The sequence below is a fragment of the Ruditapes philippinarum genome, unplaced genomic scaffold, assembly GCF_026571515.1.
Source record: "Ruditapes philippinarum isolate M1 unplaced genomic scaffold, ASM2657151v2 ctg7550_1_1_1_1, whole genome shotgun sequence".
NCBI lineage: Eukaryota > Metazoa > Mollusca > Bivalvia > Venerida > Veneridae > Ruditapes > Ruditapes philippinarum.
In genome coordinates, this window is record NW_026861340.1 from 1 (window position 1) to 16,218 (window position 16,218).

Genomic DNA, 16,218 nt, shown 5'->3' on the forward strand with positions numbered 1-16,218 from the left:
AAAAACGTAATTAAAATCAAAATGTTGTAAAAAGAACAAAGAATGTGATTTAGACATTGTTTACGAACTTACAATCCACGTAGAAAATATGCAAGGAGTAGCAATATCTGTTAAAGCTACGCAGTAGAAATGTCGTAATGTATAATGCAAAATCACTCATTAATCGCACTTACCATGTTAATGTTTGCTTAAATTCAGAATGTGTTTAACAGCTTAGTAATTATTTCTAAGTTTGGTTCCCTTTAAATATTTTGCCCTTATCTGGAGGCATGCAGCTTTAAGATCAGATATGAAAAGATGACTTTTCTGCTATCATATACAAAGTTTACAAATGATTTTTGTGGCGTGTTATACCGAAAAGGCTGTTTTACATTACAAATATTGATAAAAATATTTTTAAGCATACTCTTAGAGAACCATATTTCCAAATGAAGTCTTTTAGTCCGAATTTGTACTCAAAGACGTCTTTCAAATTTTAATTGACAATATTCAGTTCACGAGGTCGGTATATATTCGCATAAATTCTTTTTTATGTAAGGCCTTAATCCTGTAACTTCGTTACAAATATATTTAGAGGTTTTTTTCCAACATTTGACCTTTGCTGGTTTTATGTTTAACCCAAAAAAAAACAAAAACAAAAAAAACAATTATACCCATCGTATTATCGTATTCCTAAGTGACTGCAAAAAACGTCAACTTGATTTTAATTGTTTCAAAGAAATATTGCCAGGAGTGAGATGTTACTTTTGTTCAAAATTGAACCCCTTTTTCGATAGAAAATGTCATACTATTTTATAAATGTTGACATGTACATGAAGATGTTGTATTGTCTTAACTGTTACCATATTGTAGTAAAGTGATAAATTAAACGCAAACTTTATATCTATATGTGAACATATTTTTTTCATCAAGTCTATAAAATTGTTAATTTTATGCATTTCACATACATTTGAAAATAACGATGTAACAATAGAGATTGCATAAAAATAACATCACTGTATACACTACATAAATGTTTCTGTATATATTGCACAGGATTTTATGGGCATTGATGGTATCCCATTTGAACTGATTGAAATATTTATAAAGCAAACGTAAGTACGATTGAATATCATGATTAAAGTGAAATGTTTGTTATTCTGTTGAAACACAGACTAACACACAAATTTATAAGTAATCGACATAAAAGAAAAGTTTATTATATAAACATAAATGATAATGTTTTGTAAAAACAAGAAAATAAATATAAATTATATTTGATATACTTCATATACCGAGTTAATGACTCAATATAAGGTTTATATTTTATTTTTACGGGGATTTGGGGTGGGAGTGGGTTTTAGGCGTTTATGTTACACTGACACAGTAGAAGTCATTTTGCAATTTTCCAGCTTTACTGGTGGATGAAGACTTTAGTTGCCCTTTTGTGCATTACATCAGACATGAGTGGAGTAGAACCACTAAAATTCTAAGCAAGGTGGATAGCTTATTCAGGAAAAATCCAAAGTTCATAGCGGGATTAAAACCCATAGCGTTGGAGGGTGGGGGCGGGCAAATGGTTTCAAGTAAACGAAACACTGTTTATTATTTTTTTCATTTGAGCAACACTATATTTATGAAGTAACAATATGTCATCATAAAAACAATTACTTTTATGGTTATACATGTCTTGTATCATAGTTTGGGGACCTTTCTGTTGAAAACGTATCAGTGTTAAATCGTATACATATACATGCACCGTGCGTTAACTGGAGTGCAGGTATTAGATACCCGCACTCCAGAGCGTGCCCATTGATTGGCCCATTTCTACTAGGGTTTACTTATTTTGACTGCACAGAAAAGAAAAGCTGCTTATTCAGTAAATTTTTTTCTGGAATTTCATATTGTGACGACAGGGAACGTGTTTTTATGTTTGACTATGATACATAAGAGAAAGAGCATCAAAACACTCGGCAATCTGATTAATACTCGGGGGTACGCCCTTCGTACAAATCAGATAGCCTCGTGTTTCGATGCTCTTTCTAATACCTATAAATCACTTCTAGTATGATTTCAATCAAACTTGAATTTATAAATTGGTAATTTATGCCAATTATCAGTGAACCTGTAAAGAGTAAACCATTAAAAGAAAACATGGTTTATTAACAGACTGTCATTGATTATGAGATCATTTTACATTTAAAGGTATTATGCAAGTAATTGTAATCTATTTACGAATCACAAAAAAGCATACTTAAACACTTCATATTTATAAGATGTTATTGCTGCACTTTTGTTATGCACCTAACATCATTTTCTTTGATTAATTAATCAGTTTATAAAATTAAAAAATATATTTCCTTATTGTTCGTTATTATGATAATAAAAGCATGTTGGTAAATATGAATATATACAAATAATGTTCAGTTATAGCGCTAGAAATTTTCAAGAAATCATTTGCTTTACATGTATATTCGAGAAATAAGTTATTGCTCGATCAGATATGTTGGTCTTATTACATTACTTTTTCAAATTTTACATATTAGTGTTACATATGGGTCTCATATATATGTCATATGATTCTGTAGATTAGGTTTATAAGTGCGTCGACTGAGGAGTGAGGGTTATAAGCTGGACTGACGGCGGGCATTTACTGGAAAATATATATAAAACAATATATATTTTGCAATTATTCAAATGTATTTCTCAATCGAATATACAATTCAATGATAACATGGTAGTCTCCTCGATATTGTCAATGTAAACAATAAACAATATGGCGACGTATATAGTTTACACAAAGACGCATAGAAAAAACATCTTCAAAAGCATTATTTACGAAACAGATTTACATATTAACATACAATATTGTAGAAACATGTATTTCAAACACGATGCTATAAAAATTACCTGGAAAATATATATAAAACAATATATATTTTGCAATTATTCAAATGTATTTCTCAATCGAATATACAAAATACTGTTTCAGGATTTTATTTATATTATCTATAGTAATTGAAGCACCTGTAACATTAGTATGAAAATAAAATGCGCTTACTGCCTCTGAATATAAATATAAAAATAATTGTCATAACATGTTCAATGAATGAACTTGAAAACTCATGGAGGAAATGCAATACTAGTATACTATATATAACCATATTAACCAAGAAAAATCTTTTTCAGTATAACTCGTTTAAAGAGAATAGTTCAGGATCTTGAAACACGCTTAGAGTTAAAAGTACCGACGGAGCAGATGAAGAATCAGACAAAGGCTGGTTACAATCATTTGCATAATTTACAACGGCTCTGTGAAGATGAAGAACGTTTATTGAAAGAATGGCTAAGCGAATTTACAGACAGTGTTTCTTTGTCTCAAGAGAAGATAAAGCAAAGTGAAGAAGCTGAAGATGCGGATATTAAGGGTGACAAAATACAGTTTTCAGGAACTCACCTCACTGGTGACAAAAAGAGAATATATGACGATTTGGGTACATCTAAGATGTTGACACAAGACAAGATAAGACCCTCAGAGATCTATTTAAGGCACGCAAAGGTTATGGCTTTGAAAGAGTATGATGGTATGTATTAAAATGTAGTACAATTTTATATATATATCGATATTGACAAAACGTGTTTTAACAAAAACAAGAGAAAGACTTAACTTTAATATAAACAAGAATGTCGAACGACACATATACCCCCCTTTCTAGCCATTGACTCACATAATTGGTAATTTTATTACAGAAACTTGCCAAAAATGGGTACATGGAAGTGTTCAATTATGGAAAAATCAACGGAAACCATTTTGACATTTTAAGGTCCCTGTGACCTTGACCTTTGACCTAGTGACCCCAAAACCAATAGGAGTCATCTACTAGTGATGACCAATCACTATGTGAAGTATGAAGACTTTGTGATACATACTTTTCAAGATAATCAGCGGAAACCCTTTTGATATTTAAGGCCCCTGTGACCTTGACCTTTGACCTAGTGACCCTAAAATCAATAGGGGTCATCTACTAGCTATGACCAATCACTATGTGAAATATGAAGACTTTGTGATGAATACTTTTCAAGATAATCAGCGAAAACCATTTTGACATTTTAAGGTCCCTGTGACCTTGACCTTTGACCTAGTGACCCCAAAACCAACAGGGGTCATCTACTAGTGATGACCAATCACTATGTGAAGTATGAAGACTTTGTGATACATACTTTTCAAGATAATCAGCGGAAACCATTTTGACATTTAAGGCCCCTGTGACCTTGACCTTTGACCTAGTGACCCCAAGATCAAAAGGGGTCATCTACTAGTTATGACCAATCACTATGTGAAATATGAAGACTTTGTGATAAATACTTTTCAAGATAATCAGCGGAAACCATGTGGTCTACCGACGGACAGACCGACAGACCGACGGACCGACAGACAGACCGACATTAGCAAAACAATATACCCCCTCTTCTTCGAAGGGGGGCATTATAAATAAAATAGTTATAAAATATTCCAAATGTTGCTAAACGCTTCTATACTTCTATACTGTCTATTCAGTCGGTTCGATTGTTTACAATTTGTATGATATTAGAATAATAATTACAGCTTATTTGGTATTATATCTGTACTACAGCACTGGATAAATAAAATATTATATAACGATACAGTGTTTAAATCCGTCAGTGTCATTATTTTAGTCACTAGTATTATGGGAAGCGCATATAGTTTGGACAGCGCCCGTTCTTCCTCTCGTCCGTCTGTCCACACTTTAAGACGATTTATAATTTTGTCAGTTATAGATACATTTTAAGATAAATAATTCTGCAACGATATGAAGTTGATTGAGATTGTAACGCGCATAACGCTGTACCTTGAATATAATGTAACACAACACATTGTAAAAAAAAAACTTGCCGTAAAATCGTACCTGGAGTGGTACCCGGTCAATACTCAACTATGTCATTCCTTGATTGATAGATAAAATATCTATGCGTAATTGTGTTTGACATGATGATGATATGCACAAGAATATATTAAAGTGCATGACTTGTGATGTCATGGCAACCAATTTTGTCACTCCTATATGAATTTAAAAATAATTTGCTTTTAATATGTTAGACATCTTGACACCATGTTGCGCGAGTCAGGTGTCGCGCTCAGAGTTCAAGGTCACATAATATGACGTTTTCATAAAAGTGTACTGATGGTCGTGCCAGATCAGTTATTTTCAGGATTATAATCATTTGGCATAAATGTTCCGGATAATCGGATATCATGACATTGTGTCGCGCGAAAATTTTAGCAATTTTATGCCCAAACAGTTAAAGTAATACATCCAAAGTCTTAATATGACATTGAATAGTTGGGCGTGACTGCTGCATGACTTTGTGTCCATACCATGTGACTTTGCGGGTACAGTACATACAGATTTTTCACCGATTCAGGTATGTTTTCATCAATAACTTTGCTGATACACGGTAAGTTGAAAACCCCTGAATGGTTTTGAGTACAGTTTTGTTTTTATAGGCATGACTGAGAGGAACGGTACACACTCATTTATCATAACAACCGATTTCTAGCAAGTCGACCGTTCTTTTTCAGTTTTCCATAAAAAAAAAGTTAAATCTTACAGATTTACTATGTCAAATTTATCTAGTGAAATGCTTGAAATCGCTTGTGATAAATGAGTGTGTACCGCTCCACTCGGCCCGACTAACTGTACTCGAATGTTCTCAAAAAAACATTCAGTGTTTTTTTTTCAAAATTTTGATTAAAAAAAGCTAATATAATTACGGGTACTCTACGCCTTAAATGAATAAAGTCGGTTTAGTAACAGCAAAGTTATGAATAAAACATACTTGAATCGGGGAAAAATCTTTGTAGTCACGTGGTAGTGCTACGTTGTTTGTTATTCATGAAGGATTTTTGAATGATTTTGGCGCATGTTAAAACAATATTTGAAGACCTAAAATCGAAGTCGCACTTAAACTTGGAATAATTTCACATTGAACTATATTGATTTACATGTCTGATTTACAACCCTGTCAGTTATTGATGGATTCCATAGCTGTGTTTCATTTTAAGACGATTAGAATAAGATCTTCAGCTCAAAGGTCAACGTCACACATGTACGCCAAAAGCATTGATCAAGAAGACCTTTCACGAGCAATTGCAAGTTTGACAATAAAAAGGTGATAGTAAAACATGTACTTGGATTTAAAACAGTTAATCAGTTGTTGAGTATGGAAATGGTTTCTCAATTCATCAAATATTCACGGAAACCTCTGGAATGAATTGAGTTAACTTGGAAAAAAGAAACTGTTCCGTTTCTTGAAGTCAAAGGTAATGTTCTTTTACTTTAGATAAGCATCCGGGGGCAAATTTATGTTTATGATATGTGTTGTTGTTTTGTTAATTTACAGAGAAAACACAGCAAGCCTTGACACAAATGCTCCGACCAGGTCCTGCATTGCTAATTGAAAGTACCGACCAAAAATTTGATGAACAGACAATTAAATCTCACCACAATATATTGGTTTCCGATCACCTTTTTGAGGTTAGTTGCCTGATGTTTTGTATGATATGATGATGTAATATTTTATGATATTATAATTAGAATTGAAAATGAGTTGATTCTTGCGTTCTATTATTAACAATTAACAATTTCTAAACAATATCTGAAAGAATATCAAATTCAATTTGAACTTCAATCATAAATGACATTGACTTCAATTGTCAATTTTGTGTAAGTTATGAATGAACTTTCTCCATATTTAGGCACACTAACTCACCAGAGAAGACATTAAGGTAGATAGAATTGTACATGACCTTGACCGACTCCTTAACATATCGACCCCTTGACATCTCGACTCCTAAGTCACTTCGACCCATGACACTTAGACCCTTTAGAGACTTAGACCCTGAATTGACTTGACATTTCGACCCACTTATTCATTAAAGAAAATGAAGACGTTACTTTCGAGAAAAAAATAGAATGTGAATAAAGACGTATTAGATTTTATAAGAAAAAATGTGTCTTTATAAGTTTGATTAATATACATAATTAAATAGATATAGTGAATTATAAGTGAAATCATATTGAGCCGTTATTTGTTATTCGTATCATTCTTCAACTCAAGAATTTTATTCAAGGAACAGAAACACATTCAAACAGAAAATATATTAAGTATATTTGTATACATATTATCATCGGTAATTAATATAAACATTTCAAACCTTTTATTTTTTAATTGTAATTCACTTTTTTCTAAACAAATATTGTCAAAATCTCCATGTGCACTTCAAATAACAGGAAATCTTAAGTTTATTGGTTCTTATACTATATTTTAATAAAACAAATCATGACGAGTATTGATATACATAAAAAAGGTATTCTATTAGAAACTGAATGTCTAACATCATGTTTTAATACATATTGTTTTGCCTCAGATCTTTATGAACTTGATGTGAAAGTTATAAAATGGTCATACGAAATGCGCTTGTAAGTAAAAAAGATATTAAAAATATGAAATCCATTTCTGGCACTGAATCCAGGTACAAAATCAAAATAACACTAATACCATATACCAGTACAGTATATATCTATCTCGTGTTTTATTTGACCACCAACATTTAATGTTTGGCAATGAATATGTAATTATATGGTAACAAAATAGTGAATTAAATGCATCGCACAACAATGCATTTCCCATTTAGAAAACCCCGTCAAAAATGTAATGCAACTACTGTTTATTTAGCACTGTAACACTTTGGTGATTGGTAGGATGATTTAAACAGGTGTTAAATACAGATAATTAAATTACCAATGACAAGTGTCTGATGTTTATTTGGCACGCATTTTCACAAGTGAAAACATAGAGATTGTTTTGAAATAACACCGAATAATTGATTGATTGGTATTTTCGTTTTTATTCATAATGTTAATATATATTAAGCATTTTGCTCGAACTTTTCGGCCCGTTCTATTAGTCTTCGAATATGGACTTCGAACACAATAGACTTGACGGATACGGTATTTCGGTCTAACCTACTCTAAAAAACTTAACACAAAATAAACAGTTATTGAATACTGGGAGTTGTTAACTAAATTTATTCCAATATATCGAGTAAATGTCTAACTACATTTGGTACATTGGTAGTAATGATATATAAGTAGACAGTACATTATTTATGTTCTTATAATTATGGTTGGGCTGCAGAAACCGAAAATACAAAATGCCTACCTGTTGACATTAATTCGGATTTGTTCATAAGTCTACATCAGTGGGCATTTGTGAATCGATTATGATTCTTAGACATATTTTCAATCATAGTTCTTTGGACGAAATAGACTTTATTTTCCTTTGGATGTCAAATATATACATTTGTTGTACATTATCAAAGACTAACCCTCTGTTTTTGTTTACATTTATAACTAAGTGGTAAAACTACGTCCAATCCGTATTAATTTCGAGGTTATTATTGAAATAAGCCGAGATGTTCCGATTGATATTGATCTAAATCTACTTTTTGCATTTTTATTTGGTGGGTTCACCTTTAACTACTCAAAGCATAGATGAGGATTAGAATTTAAGATTTAGCTTGTGTAAAAACATTTGCTGATATTGTCTTTTTGACTTTTTGTGCGGTTTTATATCAAACAAACACAGTAAATGGCAACAAGTTTTGAAGTCAGCGACCGTAACCACAGATGCCATCTTTATTGTCTGATTTGTTAAGATCAACAAATTCAAAATTATGTTATACTATTCTTCACTATATAAAAAAAGATTTTTTCTGTCAAAAGAAAGTATTTAGATTCCACCTTTCATATTCAGATTATTTAATTGTTTACCAAAGAACTGAATTGTCTGTTCTATAACCTGAAGTTATATTGGAATACTTTCAATCAATATAATTATCTTTAATTAGTTATTATAATAATTTTCAAAATATACTGATGGGTAAATAAAAATATTCAAATCTCTGCAAATCATCCCATTATTAGAACCAATGCATTTTATCCCGAGCGATTCAGGGCTTTATTAGTAAAATTAAAACAAAGAAGAAAAATAACAAATACTAAAGAAGCATTGTTGCAACCACTATTTGTTGCAACCACTATTAAAATAAAACCACTATTGAAATAAATTACTTCAATAGTGGTTCGGAATGCATTTCATTAGAAAAATCACTTTGCAACCACTATTGAAATAAAACCACTATTGAAATAAATTATTTCAATAGTGGTTGGGGATTATTTCATTTGAAGAATCACTTTGCAACCACTATTGAAATACAACTACTATCGAAGTAATTATATCAATAGTAGTTGGGGATGCATTTCATTTTAAGAGTCACTTTACAGACACTTTTAAAGACTAATGTTTCATTTTTTTTTTATTGTAGACGAGAATGAACTTTTTAGAAATATTACTTTGTTATTACTATTGTAACGCAAGAAACACTTTATCTAACGAACAATATCAGATATAAAAAGCGGGTATTATACTTGCATATTTTACGGTATTAATAATCAAGACTTAAAGGAAATATGGTATAATGTTACAATTTTCACGGGTGTGCAAAAATATATAACCAATTCACGCAAATTAAAATGCAAATAAAAGGTATTAAATACTTATATTTTACAGTAATTATAACCGAGACTATGAATTTAACGTACCTCTTTTCGGATTTTTTACTGTTGTGCAGAAATAAAAAAAATCTCATAGAATGATGTATAGAATTGTTTTCATATTCTTTTCTTTACCTTTTTCTTTCTATTGATATATAATGTGACAATCGTAAATTATTTGTACAAGAATTAACACATTGGAAATTACCGGAACTTCAACTCAAACCCCCTGTATATTAAAATAAATCAATTAAGGATACATGTAATTATAAACATCACTATTAAGATAAATTATTAGCTCGACTTTTCTATGAAAAGGGGAGCTATCCTACTCGCCCCGGCGTCGGCGTTGGCGTCACACCTTGGTTAAGTTTTTCGTACCACCCCACTTTATTTCAGAAGTATTACAAGTATGGCTTTGAAACTTACCATACTTGTTCACCATCATAACCTCCATCTACAGACAAGAGTACATAACTCTGTCAAGGTTTTTGACAGAATTATGGCCCTTTTTTGACTTAGAAAGTGTATTGAGCTTGGTTAAGTTTTTTGTACCACCTCACTTTATTTCAAAACCATTGGAGGTATTGCTTTGAAACTGACCATACTTGTTTACCATCACGACCTTCATCAACAGACAAGAGGACATAACTCTGTCAAGGTTTTTGACAGAATTATGCCCCTTTTTGACTTAGAAAATACATTGAATATGGGTAAAATCCACTTATTGCCTTAACCCTTTGAGATATTGCTTTGAAACTTTTAATGCTATTTCACATCATTACCCCCATCTGTACGCAAGAGAAGGTAACTCTGTCAAGGATTTGTTTTAAAAATTAAGGCCTTTTATCGACTTAGAATCTTGGTTAAGTTTTTAGTACCAGTCCACTTTTTGACTGAACTGTTTGAGATATTAATTTGAAAGTTGGAATACTTGTTTACAATCATGATTCCCAAATTTATTTAAGGCTCAACTCAGTTTTTTTTTCTTTCTTACCAGCCCTCTTTTGACTTAAACATTTCAAACTTTGCTGCAGTGTTCAAGGGTATCACACAATTCAGTAAAATAATTCTTCACTAAATATCTTAATGCTCATGGCCATTGTTCACTTTAAAAATACAGAGATTCTTGTATTGCCTTTTACTGCAAAAACTTTTTTTTTTGGCAAGCAATAAAAAAGTCGAGCGCGCTGTCTTACGGACAGCTCTTGTTTCAATAGTGGTTAGTGATGAATTTTATTACGACCACTATTGAAATAAATTATTTCAATAGCGGTTAGTGATGAATTTTATTACGTCACCACTATTGAAATAAATTATTAGTCCCCTACCGGTTTACCGGAGGGGACTTTAGGTTTACCCTCCGTCCGTCTGTCTGTCCGTCCGTCCGTCCGTCCGTCAGTCCGTCCGTCCGTCCGTCCACAAAACTGGATCCCGCGATCACGAAAAAAGTACTGAAAATATTTTAATGAAACTTGATATATGGATAGATGGCAGTATGGAGATTATGCACGTCTTTTTCTTTTCTTCCTATGTTGAAAATTCTGGTTGCTATGGCAACAAATAGACTGAAAATATGGCAAATTTTACACATAACCTGGATCCCGCGATAACGCAAAAAGTACTGAAAATATTTTTATGAAACTTAATATATGGATAGATGGCATTATGGAGATTATGCACGTCTTTTCTTTTTTTCCTATACTAAAAATTGTGGTTGCTATGGCAACAAATAGACTGAAAATATGGCAAATTTCACACATAACCTGGATCCAGTGATAACGCAAAAAGTGTTGAAAATATTTTTATGAAACTTGACATATGGGTAGATGGCAGTATGGAAATTATGAACATCCTTTTCTTATCTGCTTATGTTGGAAATTCTGGTTGCTATGGCAACAAATAGACTGAATTTAAAGATTTCTGATTCTAGTTTTTAAGTTTTTTCACTATAAGTTCTTTATTTCATAAGGTATTTTCTTCAAACTTTAAATATAAGTTGCTAGACATCAACCACATCATATGTGACAAGGTTTACAACTCTAGGACAAAATTTGTCAGAATTATCTGCCTTGAACTTAAAATTTTAATGAAAAATATTGTTTTTTTTTAAATAAATTCTTCTTTTCTGAATGTATCTACTTCAATCTTCTTATAAATGTTTCTTATTATCACTCAACTTTTGTGAGAAAGTTCAATACTCTAGCAAAACTATTTCCAGAATTATGCCCCTTTTGAACTTGAACTTTGAGAAATTGGTAATTTTTACTAATCATGATAGGATTTTCTTCAAACTCCCACATCATAATAATAATTATGACAAGGTTTATAAATCTAGCATCTATATTTCCAGAATAATCTCCTCCTTAAACTTTTAATTTTTCCTATTCGTTCTTTTAACTTTCATTTACTTCAAATTCAAAATAAACATTCATTATTCATACCTTCATTACTAATTGTTCTTTGTTACACTCACATCATGTATGACATCTTGCATCTTTATTTCAAGAGTTATCTCCTTTTTAAAAATTTTGCTTTTAAAAAATGTTATATTTTGATAACAGGGATGGTAAGAAAATAACTTTAGAGTGTCCTTCAGTCTGTCTGTCTGTCTGTCTGTCTGTCTGTCTGTACATAATAACTGTTTCCTGTGATCACTTTTAAAAAACTTTTTTAACAAATTTACTTAAAATAGAAACATAAGTGAATGGCCAATGGCCCTTCAGAATGTTGCTGGGGTTCTAACCGGTAGGGGACTTATGGATTGCTTGCAATACTATGATAATTGCTTGTTTCAATAGTGGTTGATGATGAAGTTTATTACGACCACTATTGAAATAAATTACTTCAATAGTGGTGGGTTATGAAGCTTATTATGAGAAATAATTTGCAACCACTATTGAAATAATTTATTTCAATAGTGGTTTTATTTCAATAGTGGTTGCAACAAAGCATATTGACGTTTAACTATATGTTTCAGGGATTTTTTGGCTTATTTTATAGCCGCTATTGGGTCATATTCCCAATTGAAAATACTATATTATTTTCCCAATCCACAGTAACCAATTCCCAATTGAAAGCTACAAAATAAAAAAAATGAATAAAAATTCTAAAATCTTTGCAAATAAGGGCTTCTTCACTATAATAGTGCTTAAATTTTTGAAGATGCCATCATAGACAGTAATTGTTTGCATCCATTTACTCACCGCAAAATTTCAATTATGTATTTTTTCCTAATATTTAACAAAACACCGCTGAAATTCCCAATTCCATGGGTGTGGGTCGTGTTCCCAAAATCCTGGAAAAAATCCCTGCTGTTTTGAAGAAATTTCATCCACACATCGATCGAATGCAGCTTTTATTTGTATAAATAATATGTTTTCTGACATTTCTACTTTAGTTAATATTCATAAGATATGTGTATTATCTTACTTCAGCGTGATTCAAATATTGTGGAAGACATTAAGGCGTTCTTGTCAGAGTTAACGTCACATTTTGAAACAAAACTGATTAAGGATCCTAAACTACAAAGCAAAATAGAACAAGCATCAAGTGTATCCCTAGAGCAGCCAAGTGAAGATGAACTGAAACGTAGTATGCCTCTTAAACTACATAAGGAAAAGGATCAAGAAGAGAGCGGACCTATTAAAGTTCAAGACGAATATATTTCGACGTCTTCACAATTACCTATCAAAGTTCAAGAAAGTGCGTCTTTACAACTACGAGGTAAAATTTTGTTGATTTATAATCTATTCAACAGCTTTCAAATTAAAAGTGATTTTATTATCAATTTTTATGGGGTACATTATTTTGGTCTTTACAATCGTTTCAATAGAATTGTTTAAAACAATATTTTGATTTATTTGTTAAACATTTTGTGTCCGTAACTTATTGTTTGTCTTTATATTATAGAGTTATTAAGGTCATTCTTAACTTTTTTAAGTTTAACATATTTTATAAAAAAGTATTTTACTATATTTAAAAACTCAATTAAAATATTTATTAAAACATTTTTTATCATATTTATATTTATTGGGCGGTAAAAAAAAAAAAAAGAATTGGTTGTAAAAAGATTAGGTTTCGTTTCTGGATTTTTTAATTCAGAAAAAAGAGGTCAATTTTTTTTATTCACCAAAATATTATTTTAAATTGCATTTAGTTCAATAATTCAAATCGATCAAAATGGGTCATTTTTAAATGTTTTTTAGTTATAGCGCCACTTTTTCTATTAATACAAGATTGCAACTTTAAGCCATTTATTGTTTTTAATTTTTTGCTTATTTTTTTTTTTTTAATTTTTTTTTAATTTTATTGTAACGGTATTATTTCTTTCTTGAAATTTAGTATACACGAATGTTATTAAGTTGTATTGTGATCACACGAAAGCATTTCCTTCTTAACAGCATACATTTTCTTTTTTTCAATAGATTTTTTAAAAGGTTTTCCCCCTAGGGGCCACTTTTTTATTAAGTTATTCTTTTTGTGAAATTTAAATTTTAAAATAATTTTTTTTTTTAAATTTATTTTCAAAAATAATTTTTATTTTAACAACGGGTTATAGTACAAATTTTTTTATTTTTAAATTTTTTAAAATTTTAAAAACCCTATTTTTACTTTTTCCTCCTTAACCCCAGCACCTTTTGTAACTTTTTTTTTGTTTTAGAAAATACGAGTATCCCTATCATTTAATAAAAGAAAAAAGAGAATCTTAAACTTTAAGTGTATTATTGCAATGATAACACTATGACCTTCGGATTGATGTAATTAATATGCAGGACAATGCGCTTCTAGCGTAATCTTTTTTTTTCTTTTTCAAAATTCTTAAGCTTTGAAGTTGTATATTATAGGTGAACGTATAACATTGTGGTGTATTCAACGGATACAAGATCATTTCGAGTGCATAACGGTCCAACTGAAACGGATAAGATTGTCTCTCTCTCGAGTGTACAAGAGTTTAAATTACATTGAAAATGAAAATAAAAATACCACCCGAAAATCCTTGGATCTTCCAACTTTAACAAAGGTTCGGTTTATTTTGACGAAGCATTTTACATGTCGATACAATATTATTAAACATTTTTTATACAGCAGAGTTGTGTTTTTATTAAATATATTGTTATATTATCCTGCTGCTGCAACATTCTTATAAAGTATGATTATTTGTGTAATATTCCCTGACATGTAATTGTATTAATATAATGATATGTATATATCTATGAATACGTATATGTATACTTTTCCCCCTGACATACGAGTACATATTTGTTATATCTGCTAGCATCAGTAATCGATTATTGCATTTTGAAAAATTTACCAATATTTGGAAATGTGAGAAAGTCTTAATGCTCACTTCCATAGCCTAGCACGCGTGTTCTCTAACTTGTTTTCAATGGATAAAAGATGTTTGTTGTATTTTCAAAGTAATCTTATTATTTACATTTTTTTGTTAAAAAAGTAGCAAATATAATTTCTTGAGATACATTTCATGTAATGCGTGATCATCGCATTGTTGTCAATTTCAGGAATGGTCTCACGTTAAACAGCTTGCACAGGATTGCAAAAATTCAAATGATATGATAGACTATACACACAGTCTGTCTATATGGTCTAGACATCGGCTAGATCATGAAAGAGTGGAAAGGTTAAGAGAGATATTAAAAGAGTTGGAAACAAAAATATGATCGATTCATTTTAACAAGAAAGAAAAAGAAAGGAATAACACTGTTCTCTAAAAAGTACCAATTTAAAACACAAATAAGACATTTGTACTTGTAAGTGTTAATAGCGAACTCTAAGGCTTGTTTTATAATCAAGCTTCAAATTAAATATGATAACACATTCAGACCAGGTTAAAAATTGCATACTTACATATTATTTGTATTCAGAAACTTTCTAATAATAACACTTCTTACATACAAAAACTATAAATTATTTTGTTCAGATATAAAATGTTAAGCTACTTGTAGCTTTGATAAAATTATGATTGAAAGCTTTGTATATATTTGCATTGCTTTATATGAATTATGAATAAATGATAATATATTTGTACGAGTAAAGGATAATGGTTGCTCACTTACTTGTTGTAGTTTTTTGATACGTTTGTCATAATGCACCTTTGTTATGATAATATAATGTATAACACTATCATTTTTGAATGAGTTGCATATATGATGTTGTCTGGATTTGTTTTATTTGTATCAATTTGTTAAATATTAATCAGAAAATGTATTCTTCTTAAGATAGATGAGATAATGCCTCAAATGGGCGCAAATTATTGAAACGCTTGAAATATGATGTAAGAATAACGCCAAGTAACATATACGTAACATCAATGTAACAAATATGAGAGCTCTAACACTTAATATGACACATATCTATAATGAGATTATATCCTTTAAAATAATTATTCAAATAATTATTGTTTCAGTTGGTTGTCCTTAATCACAGACATGATAATTTGGTTTGTAGCAGCCGTAGGTAAACAAGCCTCCGTTAAATTTCGCTTGATTTTAATTTAGAAACGCTTAAATAGAAAAAATATGTATAAATGCTTTGCTAATAACATTTGACCATCGGAGTCCCATATATGAGTTTTAAACAT

General features: G+C 30.6%; 1 protein-coding gene across 1 annotated transcript; it reads left to right on the plus strand.

Annotated features, from left to right (window-relative positions):
• Positions 1–1,035: 1,035 nt before the first annotated feature.
• Positions 1,036–16,005, plus strand: LOC132715304 (uncharacterized; the record flags this gene model as incomplete). Its single annotated transcript, XM_060698299.1, has 6 exons — positions 1,036–1,094; positions 3,169–3,563; positions 6,403–6,536; positions 13,055–13,343; positions 14,465–14,640; positions 15,140–16,005. Coding segments are annotated over 6 exons (1,212 nt in total), but the record flags the coding sequence as incomplete, so codon positions are not given.
• Between the last annotated feature and the right edge of the window lie 213 nt (positions 16,006–16,218).